Consider the following 16,563-nt stretch of genomic DNA (forward strand, 5'->3'; position numbering starts at 1 on the left):
TTTGACAAATAAAAAGCTATTTTCTGTATTTCACTATTGTATGTGTCTTAAGATTTTTATTTGCTACCTGCCTTTTATTTTGTGAACCTTTTTGAATTTGAGGTAATTTAATAGAAATTTGCATGAAATTCAGTACAATACATTCAGCTATGTCTAGAGTGCTGCATTAAAGGTGCACTGTGTAACTTTTTGATTGGGGGTCTGTCATCTGCTTGTTTCTGTGGAGATGTCATTGCCCTGTCTGGAATGGTCCACAGTGTGACATTAAACAGCTCTACTTTACATTTATTAAAGTACAGGTGGATTTACAGCTCAGAAATGCCTCGAAAAACAGACATCTGACTGTGAGCGGGGTCGCCTCTCCACAGATCTGACCTGTAACTTGGTCTGGGTTGGTCTCCATGTAAATAGAAAGGTTTAATGCCATACTGTGAAACATTCCAGACAAAGCAACAACATCTCCATGGAGAAAAGCATTTGATGAACCCTCCACCAAAAAAGTTACACAATGCACCATTAAATAAAGCTAAACATTTGAATTATTTATGCCATGTTTCTAAAAAGCCCCAAACCAGCCCTCTCCGTCATACACACTGGAGTAGAGATCAGCCTAATGAGCTGCTTGATTCATTTTCCTAATTTGATCTGTGTGTAAGTGAATTAAAGTAGCTGCAGCTGGAACAGGAAATTATATAATTTTTGTAATATTTATTTGTATTGATTTGTTTTTGTCCAGGTAACTCCACGTGTTGGTCACAGCATTCGTCACAACACAGAAGAGGGACGGGACAGAAGCCCTCAGAGGTACAGAAAAATGACCAAGAAATGCTTTTAAATACAGATCCCAAAGTAAACGATAACCAAAATATCATGATATCGTATCGTCAAAGGTCTCTCAGTAATATCGTGAGCTGTCACAATGTATTGAATCACAAGTTCCTTTGCTTTAATGCATTGTTTTATAGAAGTAACAGCTGATAAACATTACAACAAATTCCATGATTCATTTCAGTGCAGGTAACATGAAGAAATATGTTTTAACTTGAATTCCTAGGATTATGGCAGTAATGATTTGCACCAAATTCTTGTCAATGTATTTTAAAAGCAAAAAAGTATCCTATCAACAGTTATATTAGCTGCTCCAAAATATTGCAATAAGTATCATACAGAGAGATTTGGATTTTGTCAGATGAATATGCAAAACTTATGCAGTGGCAAAGGTCTGCACACACATCACTAACTGATGTATTCTGTTTCTTCTTTTTGTCACACATTTCACAACCATGAAAAGAAAAAGTGCACTGGTTTTCTAAATGTTTACAAGCTCTATAACTTTCAAGCTACTAAACCTCAAATTAAAAATGAAAATATAGTATAAGGAAAAGACAAAAGTAATATCCATAAAGAAGTGGACTAAGGGAGTGTGACGTCACTCACAGCGTTCAGCTTCAGTCAAATGAAGCTGGTGATGCTCATGATTACAGGGGACAGTTTGAAGACCGGCTCTATTTTATGAATAGAACAGACAGAATAGTGAAATAAGATAATGAGCAGGTTAATACGAACATTTTAAGACCAAAATGACGAGGCTCACAACAGCAGGTACAGAGAGAGAAGCAACAATATTCCTGTGCAAGTCAATAGGAGCCAGGGAAGAGCCGCATGCGCACTTCCTGTTTGGAAATAGTGCGTAAGACTGTATATAAATGGACATAGCCATGGTTATAACATTACTAGGAGTCAGGTGTATTAACAAAAAATATTTCTATTTAGTAAGTATCTTGATAATAATATTATGCCACTGCAACAGAATTTTGCTTTTGTTTTATTTATGTATTTGTTGAGGTTCAGACAAACAGAAATCACTTTAACTTTCTATTTGAAAGTATATGACATATTTTATTTAAATTTTCACTTTTAATCTGCTCTTTTTGCAGCAAATGTTTAGTTTTTGCATATCTTCAAAACAACACTCTATAATTGATATTTTTGATAATCTGCCCTCTTCTATTATTATCTAGTATTCTATCTATCACCTAATCATTACTGGAGAATTACTGCATTTGGTGTCAGAAACGAATGATTTGAGACGCTAAATACAGGTCCAAAGTTGAATCTGACTGTGATAAAGTCTGTGTTATCTCGTGTCTGCAGTGAGAGGGCGGGTCCGGAGCTCTTTGACGACGCCCTGCTGCTCCATTTCAGCCAATCAAATTAAAGCAAAACAAAACCACTCGATACATGATTGGTTGATTTGAGTCGGACCAGACGTAAACAAGAAGAAGCCCCCTCTCTCACGTGAAGAGAGTTAAGATAATTTCTAACTATCAGCTTCAAGTTGCTGTGTTAAGAGTAATTTGAGCTCTTAACCACATTTATTACATGTGTTTTGCATTACAGTAATTAGAAAGGTAAAAAAAAATATATCATAATGTAGTGATACTTTCCAATTAAAACGGACAATATCTGCTACTGTACTGTACTGAACCACCTAAAAAGTTTATATTTGTATTTCCAGTATTACCAGATCCAAACCCGGTCTATATGAGGAACGCATTAGGTCTTAACATGGGCTAATGTTGGATTAAACCTGAATGAAAATGAGATTCAACTCTGGAGATGCTACTTAACTATTAATTAACCCAAAGGAAGAGGACACATACATGAATAGAACAAAAATTATCTGTAAATAAACATTATCCATGGAACAGTATCCATTAGAGGTGTAACGATATCCAAATGTCACAGTAAAATATTTTTACGATATGCGTCACAGTACGATAATTATTGTAATATTTTGGAGAGGTTAATAGAATTGTACATGTTATTTTTCCCTTTTCAAATACCTTGACCAGTCTTTAGTGTGAATCAAAGAAAATAAGATTTAAAAGTGCTTAATAACAGATATTTTATTACATAGTAAATTAAGTAAAGGATCATGGCCTATGCAGTTCCCTCTTTTTTTAATCCTTTTAAAGTGAAAAATGGACAAAAATAATATCGTGGAACACAGTCAATGGAATTGAGAGACTTTTTGATGATACGATATCACGATATTTCGATTCTTGTTACATCCCCTGTATTCTTGAAGATGGATACGCTCGCTCACAGTAAGGAATAGATGCATTTTCATCCAAGGATTTTGAAACAATGAAACGACTAAAAATAAAACAAATGATTTTAATGTAGTGTATATTCTGTCTGAAAAGTTACGCAGTGGTAGAACAGAGTCGGTCATAGAAATGTGGATAATTTAGTGAGTGTAGGTTTGAAGATATGGAACAATTTGAATATTGAGTGAAGCATTCATAATAAAAACTTCACATCCCTTTATGACCTTATTTGGAAGTTATCAGCTGAAGAGTTTCTGCTTTTTGTGCGTCAATTCACATTTGTCTGATACTTTAACTTCAACTAATGCATTTACATGAGTTTGTTTGAATGTTATCAACATCCCCCCAAAAATATTGATTTATTTTTGTAATTATTTCCTATTCCTACTGGCTTTAATTAAGCATTATTCATGTTCCAATTATAGCTGCTACATATGAGAAAAAAGCTGCAATAGTCGATAATATAGTTTAATGATAATTAAATTTGTATGTACGTTTTGGCACAATAAGTCGAATTAAATTGCAACCAAAAATGCACATGTCTTCATTTACAAGTCAACCCGAGTCAAAATAAAAATCCAAAACCAATCCCTGAAAATTGTGAATGAAATCTGTCATTTGTCAGGAAAATGGAAAAACTGTTGCTATATAGTTTCTTGTGATCTCTATTATTGCGTCAGTCACTATTTCAGTTTTTATATTTTGCCAGTGTATTGTGCAGGCCTAGTCCCAATTCCAAACCTGTAGGTACTTCTCTGTTGGTCATTGATTAAACTATTTGTTGCTCTATATTGTAAGGTGTTTAGGACAGACCTGATCACAGCCATGAAGGTGCCAGATTCATACGCCCTGAACCCAGAGGACTTCTACTTCCTGGCTGACCCCTGGAGGCAGGAGTGGGAGAAGGGAGTCCAGGTCCCCGTCAGCCCTCACTCCATCCCACAGCCCATCGTCAGGTAAACAGGAAATACAATGATATGTAATGTTAAAAACTGTTCCTGATCTGTTCTAATGTCGTTTCCTCATCACAAACAGACCTGGAGTTGTGTTTTGTTTCATTCACACATGTTTAACACACAAACTCTGCACATTTAGACTGAGCTCTTATCACTGTGTTCCATCTTGGAATGTCATGTGGAAATACAGGAAATGTGCCACTGTGTTTTTAAACTCCATACACCTTCACTAGAATCATTTGGATGATTTCAGCCCATATGCTTATTGCTTATCTATATTGAACAAAAGATAAAAGGAGCTGTTCACTACAGTTTCATGACATCACAAGGTGGAACAGAGCATTTTGAGCTTTGGAGATGTAGACAGACTAATAAGGGTTACTCAAATGTGAATGAAACAAAACACAACTTTAGGCATTTATTTTGAGGATGGAACAACATTCTAACATGGCTTCAAGCTCACAGGAGTCCATTTTAAATAATATAAGACCTTTCACAAAGCGTTGAGTCTGATCTTGCCCCTGTTGTTCCAGAGTGCTGTCGGAGAAGGGGAGGGAGGTGATGTTTGTGCGTCCTAAGAAGCTGATCCGGACCTCGGGCTCAGAGGCTCTGGGCTATGTGGACATCAGGACTCTGGCAGAGGGCACCTGTCGATACGACCTGGACGAGGAGGACGTGGCCTGGCTGCATGAGGCCAACGAGGAGTTCAGCGACATGGGTGAGAGGGGGTCATGGTTTAAAATGGATTGGAAATGGACATAGCTAACCTGCTAACTGGCAATTTCCAAGTGAACATGGGCGCACTTCCGGCTTCTTCAGCTCTGGCTCCAGTTGATTTTACGTTGAGAAGTTGTCCACTCTCTGTAACTACTGTGAGCCTCATCATTTTGGTCTTAAAAGGTTCATATTTCAGGTTTTTGTTTTTTTATCTATTTTGTCCATAAATCAATTCCTGTTACTGATATGAAACTTGGCTCCAAATTTACTCATATAACTTGTAGCCTCAGTTAGTGACGTGACTGTGAGTGACGTCCCACTCCTCTAGTCCACTTTATACGGTCTGGAGGTTTAAACTAAAGAGGCTCAAATGACCAGACTTCTGTTTATGCTTAAACGTGCTGTACCTGATTTCTACCTTTTTTAAAACAAGAAAAACAGAACTAGTTCTTTTTAAAACAGTTTGCACTTGTCCAACCATATTCCTCACTTATCCTGTGCACTCTGAGCGTCTTAATTTTTCACTGATTAGTTTGTAAGTGCTTTTCACAACCTTTGCCATCTCATCACAGCTTGGCTCCCACATTAATGCTATGAAGAACTGGCATGCTCTTTCTGCTTTGCGGTGTGGTCTTATTTTCACCCTCAGAGATGCTCTTAAGTTATATCTGTACTGGGGCAAATCAAAATGTAATTTATTACATGAAAAAATCAGGTACAGCCTGAAATTACACCTGTCACAAGAACAAATTTAGCTTTTTTATTGCCACACAAAATATGACAATTAGTGAAAATGTTGGAAGTACTTAAAGCCACTGACACAATCACCCTAAAGCAACATAACCATGGGAATTTAAAACAAATGCGTTGAAAAAGTTTCCAAAATATTTTATACAGCTGGAGTTGATACTTCCGAATAATGAAATCTGTTTTGGCTGAACTTAACTTCTTCGTCTTGCATTAGCGTTACCGCGGGTGGACGAGGCCTCGATGGAGCGTGTGCTAGAGGAGCTGGAGCGGCGTTGCCACGAGAACATGGCGGTCGCCGTGGAGACGCAGGAGGGGCTGGGCATCGAGTTTGATGAGGATGTGGTGTGTGACGTGTGCCGCTCGCCCGACGGAGAAGAGAACAACGAGATGGTGTTCTGTGACAAGTGCAACATCTGTGTTCACCAGGTCTGTACTGAGCTGGAGTCTGGCACTAGAACACGTGCTTAAGTACAATTTTACTGCTGTAGAAAAGTATCGCGATAATATTGAAACTACTTAATATCATGGACACAAGAACCCCAAAGCAAGATGATCCCAGTGACCATTTTTCTAAGTGAAACATATTGGCCAGCAATACTTTACAGGTATGAAAAACACTAGTCATTAATTCTATGATGGGCCATATTATGTTAAAGATGCACTTACTTACTTGCATGTCTCCATGGAGATGTTGTTTATTTGCCTGAAATTAAACAAAATTATGGAAAACAATTTCTACTAAAGCCTGAGAACTCTGAAAAGTCAACAGTACCATAGCAGATGTCAGAGTGCACTGCTTCTCTCAGTGTCCCTGATCCAGACCTTCTCTCCTCCTTAGGCCTGTTACGGGATCCAGAAGGTGCCCACTGGGAGCTGGCTGTGTCGGATCTGTGCCCTGGGCATCCTCCCGAAGTGCCAGCTCTGCCCAAAGAACGGAGGCGCCATGAAGCCCACGAGGAGCGGCACCAAGTGGGTGCATGTGAGCTGTGCCCTGTGGATACCTGAGGTGAGACTTAAACAGGGAGTGACTCCATCCACCCTGGTACTGGTCAATTGGTCGATGGAGGGTTAGTCGAGCTAAATCTGTAATAGTGAACATTTTGATTAGGATTAGATTAGGATAAAATGAATGTGGACAACAGCAGAAAGAGAGGGGGTGAAGGGAACTCTGGAGATTTTAGGATGAATTGACTGAATTTATTTAGCTCTTTTTCATACAAATATGCAATGTACTTGTTTTGATAGTGCGGTTTGGGTCAAATATTTGGTTGGATCATTGAGAGTTTTTGCTAAAGCGATGCCCCTCTTCAATCGACTAATGGATGCACCGGTCAAGCTTTTAGTTGACCGTTTTAGTCACAGACGGGCCCAGAGCACAGACGGGCCCAGACCACAGACAGATTTGCTGATATTGATCCAGTTTTCCTCCTTTAGTCAATGCAACCAATTGAGGCTTTTATTTAGAAAGCTTAGAGTGTTTAGTACAGTGTATTTTCTTTTTTGAATAATGTTTTGTTTTCCTGTGGCTCCAGGTGAGCATTGGGAACCCAGAGAAGATGGAGCCGATCACAAACGTGTCTCACATCCCCAGTAACAGATGGGCTCTGATCTGCTGCATCTGCAAAGAGAAGACTGGGGCCTGCATCCAGGTGAGGAAGTCTTATGGATTTTTTGGTGGTTGATTATTATTTTTCTATCAATAATTTATTTAAATGACACACACAATATGCAAAAGTTATAATCCCTCTTCAAAAACATACCTAGAGGTGTATTTTGCTTCATTCACATTTATTCACACTTATTGAGGTCCTGTCCCTTTGAGCCTTTCAAATTCTAGTTTAAATTGGGTCTCTTGTAGTTTTTAAGTGTATAACTAAACTCACGTTAATTATAAGTGTATGTTTAATAGTATGGATGTAACAATAATCGAAATGTTGTGATAACTTACTGCCATAATCTCATAATAATATTGTGGGGTTATCACACTATATCGAACTATCAAAGTCTCTGATTAGATTCATTGTTTTGGTGCAGCAACAGCTAAAAAACAAAGGAAATCAATATTGTTACACCTGTTTTTTGTTTTTTTTTTGGTTTGCTGCACTATATTGTTTAATGTCTTTTTTAAGTCATTCCCACCTTTCCCACTGGTAGATTTGTGTTAACACTAAACCCAGATGTGTGAGTGCAGATTGATGGAGTAGTGTCTGGTTCTAGACATAGGTAGTAGTTAAAGGTGTACTATGTAACTTTTTGGTTGGGGGTCATCTGCTTGTTTCTATGGAGTGTGACATTACACATCTCTTCTTAATATTTATTCAGATCTGACTTGTAACCTGGTCTGGTTTGGTCTCCATGAAGGTTTAATGCCATACTGTGAAATATTCCAGACAAAGTAATAACATCTCCATGGAGAAAAGCACACAATGCAATTTTCAAGCAACTGTACTCAAGAAGCATGTTTAAAGGCAAATAACGGTACAGAAATGTATAATATTTGTCCTAAAAAAATCTTAATTTATCTTTTGCCCACCCCAAACCTTTATTTAAAGATGCATTGTGTAACTTTTCTGCTGGAGGCCGCCTTGTCTCCATGGAGATGTTATTGCTTTGGCTGCAATGTTCCATGGTATGACATTAAACACGTCTATCTAGCATTTCTCCATTATCTGTGTTCCTATTGCTCAAAAATACAACAATTCTCTTTGTGAACAGGGTTGTATCTCCACAGATCTGACCTGTAATGTAGCCTATAGTTGTTTCCTGTGAGGCAGATGGGTTTAATCTCTACCATGGAACATTCTAGACATCTCCATGGAGACAAGAAGGTGAAGGCAAAGGCAAAGGCAGTGCACTTTTTAACTCATACATTTTCCTGTCTCCTTTCCAGTGCTCTGCCAAGAACTGCCGCTCTGCCTTCCACGTGACCTGCTGCCAACACGCCGGCCTCGAGATGAACACCATTCTCACCGAAGAGGAGGAGGTCAAATTTAAAGCATTCTGCCCCAAACACTCAGGTCTGGAGGGGTCCGAAGATACACAAGACCCAGCCGGAGAGAACCAAAGCCCCAAGAACCCCAAACGCACCAACAAAAGAGACGAGGAGAGCGTCGCCGAAGCTGAAAAGAGAGTGAATCAACGAAAACTGAAACTACAAGAGATGGAGGATGAGTTTTATAAATTCGTGGACCCAGAGGAGGTGGCGTCGTATTTGAAAATCGCCAGGGAAACGGTGGACTTCCTGTTTCAGTACTGGAAGCTGAAGCGAAAGGCGAACTTCAACCGGCCACTGGTGACGCCCAAAAAAGATGAAGAAGACAGTTTGGCACGACGTGAACAGGAAGTGCTGAGGAGAAGGCTCCAGCTGTTTACGCATCTGAGGCAGGACCTGGAGCGGGTAGGTCGCCACAAGAGGGCGCTATTGAGCCAGAGAAGTAAATAAAGTGTGATACATGGAGAGTGGAGGTTGTTTGTGAATTAGAGGAAGGAAATATACTGTTAATGTTCTATTCCAAAATCTTTCATTCCTTCTTTTCACCAGACCCTGCTGCATTAGTAGGTCTCATTTTCTTGACAGGCAGACATAGGGAGTTTTTTTTTTCCTTGTTCCTCAAAGACATTGAAAAATGATTTGGACAATTGATGCTAGCAGGCTCAAAATATTCAAAATTATAATATGGTGTGAATATAGGCTATAATGAGAAAAATGACTTGAAATAGTACTTGACAAGGTAGTTGCAGTATAGCAGTGGAATCGTCCAAACCAGACTGTAAGGTCATATTTCTGCACTTTAATGAACACTTTTGTGAGAAGAACTTCAACCAAGAAATTCACTTCCTGTTTTGGTAGACGAAAGACAGCAACAATTGGATTATTGGAGTCTTGTTATCACAAAAAACAAACAGAAAAAAGCTTAATACACCCACATCTGCATAGGCTAATACAAATTCAATACTTTGGAATCTTTGGAAATTTAATTTTCCATCATTAAAAAAAAAAAGTGGTCTTATTCTTGCCATTTATAATAGTTCTTTCTCCTTTTCACATTCTAAATTGAACACAGTGTCCAAAAATGTGTCCAGTTAAATTTTGAATGGCACCATTTTGTTGCATGGTCCTTCATGACGTTTTGATAAATAATTTTTCTCATTTTGAGACATAATGTAAATGTATCAAATCCTCCACACTGACGCCTGTGTCCTCAGGTGCGTAACCTGACCTACATGGTGACCCGGAGGGAGAAGATGAAGCGCTCCATGTGGAGGATCCAGGAGCAGATCTTTCAGCACCAGGTCCGACTGCTGGACCACAAACTGCTCTCAGGTCAGTCACACTAACACTGGAGACTGAGCATAGGAACACATGGTTTCATTTTGATTGTTGGTTGAAGCTGCTGGTGGTCAGTAGTCTGTTAACAGATGACATGAGCCCAGTGCTTCAGACATTTCTAGACTTCAGTGGGGCCATTGTGTATTACAAACAGACTGTGTGTGTAGGATTTTCAATAGAACTTGGTTGCAGATTAGCTGCTATAGCTTCTAGCCTGACATCACCCTCCCTCAGTCCAGTTCTATACAGTCTATGATGGGGATGGGCGACTAGTTGACTAATCCATAACTGATCGTTAAGAATTTTGTTGATCACATTATTTTTACTAGACAAACCGAATGTATGTTGCTGTGCGTGGCGTAAGGAAACAAGGCTGCATCTGACAGCGAAACACTGGAGACTCAGCCTCACAGTCCCATGTTTGGGCTCTGGCACAGCCTTGGAGACACTGTTCCACTCAGTGAGTGTGTTTACAGCACATCAGTGTCTCAGGTATGATCAGGGATTTTTTTGAGTATCCTGGTTTCGTCATGGTGCATGTAAACACAGTATCCCAGTTACTGCAACATAAAGTTGAGTGCACATGCATCCAAAGACAAACACTTTTCAGTCTTTTCATCACAACAATAACCAACATAAATAAAGTGACCAAAATAAATAAAGTGAAATGATTGTTAAATAAAGAGCTGCTCTAAAACTGCACACGTACAATCTCTGAAAACATGAACCATCTCCAACACAATAGAAGCTCAGAACAGACTCACCATTAGCAGACATACCCTCACACAAAGAACATTCATATTCCACTGAGTTGTGTCATTTAGGCTGACAGAAGCTGACAGAAGCTGACATCAGCGCACAAGGAAAGCTGCTTTTTCCAGCATTTATCGTTTATGCAAATGAATCATGCGGTTTTAAGTTTAGTTTGTGTAAAACATAAACAAATGTGCCAAAGCTGCATTAAACACATTATAATGTCAGCGGGCTGATGTGGCTTTATAGTGGTTATGGTTTATTAGTTGTAAAGTTGAGGTTATTTATGCAGATTAGTAATAGTAATAATGATAATAATTTAAATATAAAAACGTTAATTGATCACTAATGCTCCCGACAATCAAGAAAATTGAATGCCCATCCCTAGTCTGTGATTGCAAGTACCATATTTTCCGGACACACCAGCCACAAACTGCATAATGAAGAAGAAAAAAAACAAACAACAAGTGGCACTTTTTGGGGGAAATAAATTTTATAAAATCAGAACAAGAACAGATATTTCAACACTTCAAACTGTTGGCCTTGGCTTGGAAGTCGCTGGCAAGTTTTGGGACATCGTTGTTTGTGGTCAGAGCTGAGCATGGAGACGTAACTGCATCATTGACAAACCTCCCCCTGCAGCACGTTGTTCAAGCACCCATTGTGAACTTGTTCCTGTAGCTGTGACCATCGAGCTTTTAGCCCGCAATGAGATTTTTTTGTTTTCTTCATTGCAGTTCGTGTATCCTCCACTTTTTGCCAGTCCCTCAAAGTTTCTCACTCACTCCAAACTTTCTTCCTGCTGCTCGATTACCGTTGTCAGAATATCATTTTCTTTTTGGGGGCATTTGTGTTCAGACTTTCTCTGTTGTCTTTATATCTTTTAAGTTGATGTTTAAATTTTCAATTTTTAGTGGTACAGGAGTAATAATTCACCTCATGTTTCTTGTTTCCTCAGGCGACCCATCGGCCAAAGACTTGGAGCGGCTCCTGTCCCTGGGCCTGGTCACGTCTCAGACTCCCCTGAACCACTCCTCCTCCTCCAAGTCACGGAAATCCAAACACCACAAGAAGAAAAAGCGAAGAAAATCCCGCGAACACCGAGACTTAACCCATTCAAGTCCATCTCAAAAACCATCACTCCAAACCGACGGCCAGCCTCATAATGACATTACGTGTGAGGCTCTAGAGGCCAAATTTGAACTGCAAAATGAGGAAATCCAACCACAAAATGTAGAACAATTTGAGCAAGAAGTCGCTGTGAAAGTTGAAAGCAAAAGAAGTGAAGATGGTGAAGCTTTGAGGCATAAACGCAATCTCAAAAAGCAAGAAAAACGCAAAAAATCCACACAAAATGGCTTCAAAGACCGGCAGTTGTCCATACACTTAGTAGATATTCGCCATAAGGATTCTGATAGTTATGTAATGTACGGAAACTGGGAAGCGAACGACCCTAACCTGCGGCTAAAGGCTAACCCCATGGTTCCAAACGGATTGTCGAAGAAGCATCACACTAACGGGACAGCCAACGGGAGGAGCTGGGGGAAATTCAGGATCCCCAAACGGAAATTCGAGAACGAGGATTTGAACAAGCAGCGAAAGGCTATGCTAAAACCGCTAACGAACTCCAAACAGCGACTTGACACAGACTCGGATTTGAAACGCTGCAACGGAAACGAGGCTACGTTAACCCGCCGCTACGATTTTATCCGCCGCGGGGTGCTAGCGTCCTGATAGCGAGAACGGAGCTTTAGTGGAGTAGAAAAACGAGGAAAAATGCTCTTTACATATTTTGTGATAATGCCTAGATTACGCCAGAGGTAATATTTATTTTGTATTTGTAAAACGTTGCTACATATTTCAAATTATTTTGAGCTAGGATTATTTTTTCAATGTTAGAGATGTCAAGTTGCCATACGAGGCGGAAACTTCGGCGTTTTGGAGCGAGTTTGAATGAGGTGACAGGCAACCGCTAATCCAGGAAGCATTTTGCCTTTTTAATTTCTATTTAATAGCTATTTTTTAAATTTTGAACATTCAAATAAGTTTAATCCAGGTACGGAGGAACTGGAAAGCAAATCATAATTTAAGCCTTAAGATTCTGCCCCCAAATTAGGGTAGAAATTTAATCTCCAATAGAAAAGCTACATTTTATTTTATACATTTTAAGAATATTTTCCAACATAAAACTTATTCAATTTCCATAATATAATAAACTGGAGGATATGTGTTTGGAGTGCTCATAGAGGGCTGAACTGAAACTGAAAAAAAAAAAAAAACATAATTTGTCTGGAAAAATTGACAAAAATACCAAAATTTGGCTGACAAAATAAAAAAAGAATCACACTTCAGAGCATGTTTGTACAGACCTAAACTACACTGAGCTGTTTTTATGTGGAATGAAACGGGAGATTGTGTTTGTCGAGAAAATTATGGTGCCAAAAAAAATGTCAGTCTTGGGAATTTGCAAATTGTCGCCATTCAAATTGTAATTTCGATTCTATAGGCTCTACAGACGGTTACTGGAAAACGTGGATGCGTATGATTACTTCCGGTGTAGTTCCTGACACTGGGCAAGTGATAAAACCCATGATAAAACCCATGATAAAACCATTCAGCAGCAGCGTCTTCACAACCTGACAAAGATTTTCATGGGGGACTGGACTCGAATCGCAGCTTCAGTGTCACTTACAGTTGATTAGAACTTTTGATCTGCCCAACATAACAGAACACTTACAAATTATAATACACAAATGAATCGGCAATTTATAAAAGAAAAAAAGGAACACAATACATCTAGATGAAGAAAACCAGGACATTTTCTCTGTTTTCCCAGATTTGTCAGAGTTCCTATCACCAACAGAGCCCAAAGGAAGTCATCATCCACATGTTTCCAAAATACAAAAATACCACAATATGACAAAATAATAGAAGAATCACCTTTCAGAACATGTTTGTACAGATCTAAACTGAATCTATGCAGAATAAAACTGAAGATTTTGTTGTCTCTTTAAAAAAAAATACAGTTGCCAAAAAAATAAATTACAGTCTTTAGAATTTTCTAGTTTTTGTCATTCAAATTGCAGTTTTGATTCAATTGCAATTAATCTTGCAGCACCGTCTGTTAAGATTCTCTTCCTGTTCTCTTGTGATTGACAGGTGGATTAACCAATCAGAACCATTCCATCTCATATCAAAACAAAAATCTTGGCTTATGTACGTACCTACATTTCAGAATATTATTTTACTGACCATTGATCCCAGGTTTGGCTTTGCTTTTTAATTCGTTTCTGCTTCCTCTATTATTTATTTATTTTACCAAGACAGAAAAGTTGTCGTCACCATCAAGTTTTCAAAGCTCAGACTTAAAGGCGCTCTACGGGATTTTAATTTAAAAACTTTAAAAAAAAACACAACATTTTAGATCCAGTTCTTCCTCACTTGCCTTATGCATTCAGAGCATCCGAATTACTCACCACGTTGAGTTTATAAACACTTTTTGCAGCCAGTGTGGGGTTTTGCATGCTAATGGGCACTTCCTGATTATCGGACAGTAAAACACACACATAATAATTAGATGCAGACAGTACAGAGGAGACTTACTTGATCTCAAGATAGTGGGACCTTTCCAGCTTTTTTTTGACACCCAAATTTCTTTTTATTATTCAAATAGTTTTCAGTATAAATCCACTGCTTCATGGGCCTTCTACCAGCAGATGCACAAAGTCTGGATATGGTCTGGTACTGGACGTAATCTTTTGGATCTGTTTTGGATCATTGCAGTCTTCATTAAGGACGGGACGAGATTGGGTCCACGAGAACAAGACAAGACGAGATTTTAACAGAATTCTACTAATATTTACAATTCACAATTCAGTTTCCAATTTTGTCCTCACATTTGATTTCAGAGTGTTTCATAGGGAACTGTAAGAAATGTAACTCTCCAAGAAGTAAACCTATTTTGTCCAATCCAAATTTAAACACTCTCACGAGATCATTTTCCTCTTGTGTGCACGATCTTGTGGCACAATCCCGAGTCTTCATTTATAACTTTAACTTTATTAACCCTATATAAAAAAAATAAAAATAAATCATCCTCCTCTTTTGACAAACGCCTCACTCAAACTCGCTGTAAACTGTCTGAACCAAGCCTCATATTTTCTCAAGTGTGATTGTAGTTTGGGACCATAAACTCAGAAATGTAAACCAGCCCTGTTTCCACGACATTGGAGTTCACTTTATTAAAATATAACATCCAAACTTATCAATAATCGTTTAGTGAGGTCACTTTTTGAAGTAACTAATCTGGACTTCTTCTGTTGAGTTTAATATTTTTTGTTTTAGAATATAAGTGTTACAGCGTCTTATCTGTAGGAATACTGTTTTAAAATAACGTGTGAAGTTAACAAAAACTACAAAAATGGCGGTGAAAAATCAAAACAAAAACACAAGTGCAGCGTGAGCTCAATCAGGTGGTGGTTCAAATCCCTGCTACTTGTATTGTGCTTTACTATACAGCTGCCCTTGAGCAAGACACTTTATTGACATTTTATTTGTATGTTGTAGAGGCCTAATTGATGATTAAAAAATAGTAATTGGTCTCAAAATCAGACCAGGAATCATCAGTGAAATTCCCAAAAGCTGTATGTTCAATCAAAAGTGTGTAGTGTAGTTTTGCATTTTGTTTTATTTTGATCCATATTGGCGAATAAACCGCTACTAAACCGTGATCTAAACTGTGATCTAAACCGAATAAAGTGGAAACAGGGCTTGTGCGTTAATGTATTTTTGAAATAATAGTGTTAATGTTTGGGCAGGAGTCAGTCGCACTTAGTCAAACAGGCTTAAGTATTCACTGTAGGACTTTCAGATGCCACTCTCAGCTTCACATCTCTCCAGAATGACCACACGAGCAAACAGGATTTCTTCATAATCATGGTGATCCATAGGCGTACAGGATGTTGTGAATGACGTGAGCACTTAGTCGTAGCTGAACTTGTGCCTAAACTTTTGTGGATGACGCGTTTGCACTAAGGAGATTTCACTGTCAGAGCTCCGCCGCTGCTCTACTGCTGTTATGCAAAGTCTGTTCTGTCTTGAAATAAAAACTCTGGAAAACTTTAAAGCAGCTTTGACCTTTTCTTAATAATGCAGGTGGCGGTTGGGACGGGTGAGAGGTGGACTGAGGAGAGAAAACCGCACTCTATACACACTCAGCGAACACTATGACAGATTCAGGATCATTTTGGCCATTTTTTAGGTTTAAAATTTGACTTCCAGGTTAGAAATCGTGACCTCAAACTAGAGAATTCTATTAGTGTTACACAGAAGAACTGTAATGTACACAGAAATGAGAGAGAGCACCTTTATTTCAGTTTATTTTATTAAATTGTGCTGAACTTTTGGACAGAATTTCTCCAGTCTGACGTCATCCATCTTTTAGAGCTCTCCATTTTCTGTCATGTTCAACATATTTTTCAACTTTTCTTTGTAAATTACTTGGTAACACTTAATAAAAACTACACCTTATTTAGCCTTAATAAAGCATGAACAAAGACTTAATGAATAATGAACAAAGATTTAATTAATAATGATTCATGCTTAGTAAATGCTTAATAAAGGATAATTAGTCTTCACTTTAGAAAAGCTCTCAAAAAGACTTAACTAACAGATAACAGCTGCCTGAATTATCATTACATTGCATTATTAGTAAATCATTTTCTCATAGTTTACTAATGATTAATAAATGCTCAAATGGTTAGTTCATGAGTAATTAAGTATGAAATAATTATGAGTAACTATTTACAGCACAGGCAAATTAAGTGCAAGTGCAAATTAAGGTAGTAATTAAGTAGTTACTAAGCGTGAATCATTATTAAGTTTTTGTTCATTATTAATTAAGCTTTTGTTCATCCTTTATTAAGGCTAAATAAGGTGTAGTTAT

The 16,563-nt window shown here is 38.3% G+C and overlaps 1 protein-coding gene across 1 annotated transcript in view; it reads left to right on the plus strand.

The window, feature by feature from the left end:
* The window catches only part of jade1 (jade family PHD finger 1), a 19,352-nt gene extending 3,608 nt beyond the window's left edge, over nt 1–15,744 (plus strand). Inside the window, exons 2-10 of the mRNA XM_055155579.1 lie at nt 737–804; nt 3,912–4,069; nt 4,603–4,787; nt 5,751–5,962; nt 6,375–6,542; nt 7,069–7,185; nt 8,427–8,933; nt 9,743–9,860; nt 11,578–15,744. Of these exons, the coding sequence (XP_055011554.1) occupies nt 737–804; nt 3,912–4,069; nt 4,603–4,787; nt 5,751–5,962; nt 6,375–6,542; nt 7,069–7,185; nt 8,427–8,933; nt 9,743–9,860; nt 11,578–12,353 (2,309 nt within the window). The 3' untranslated portion in view covers nt 12,354–15,744. The remainder of the gene's footprint in view (nt 1–736; nt 805–3,911; nt 4,070–4,602; nt 4,788–5,750; nt 5,963–6,374; nt 6,543–7,068; nt 7,186–8,426; nt 8,934–9,742; nt 9,861–11,577) is intronic.
* Nucleotides 15,745–16,563: the final 819 nt, after the last annotated feature.

Source organism: Boleophthalmus pectinirostris, unplaced genomic scaffold, assembly GCF_026225935.1.
Source record: "Boleophthalmus pectinirostris isolate CB_2022bp ecotype Guang Dong unplaced genomic scaffold, ASM2622593v1 HiC_scaffold_10, whole genome shotgun sequence".
Classification (NCBI taxonomy): Eukaryota; Metazoa; Chordata; class Actinopteri; order Gobiiformes; family Gobiidae; genus Boleophthalmus; species Boleophthalmus pectinirostris.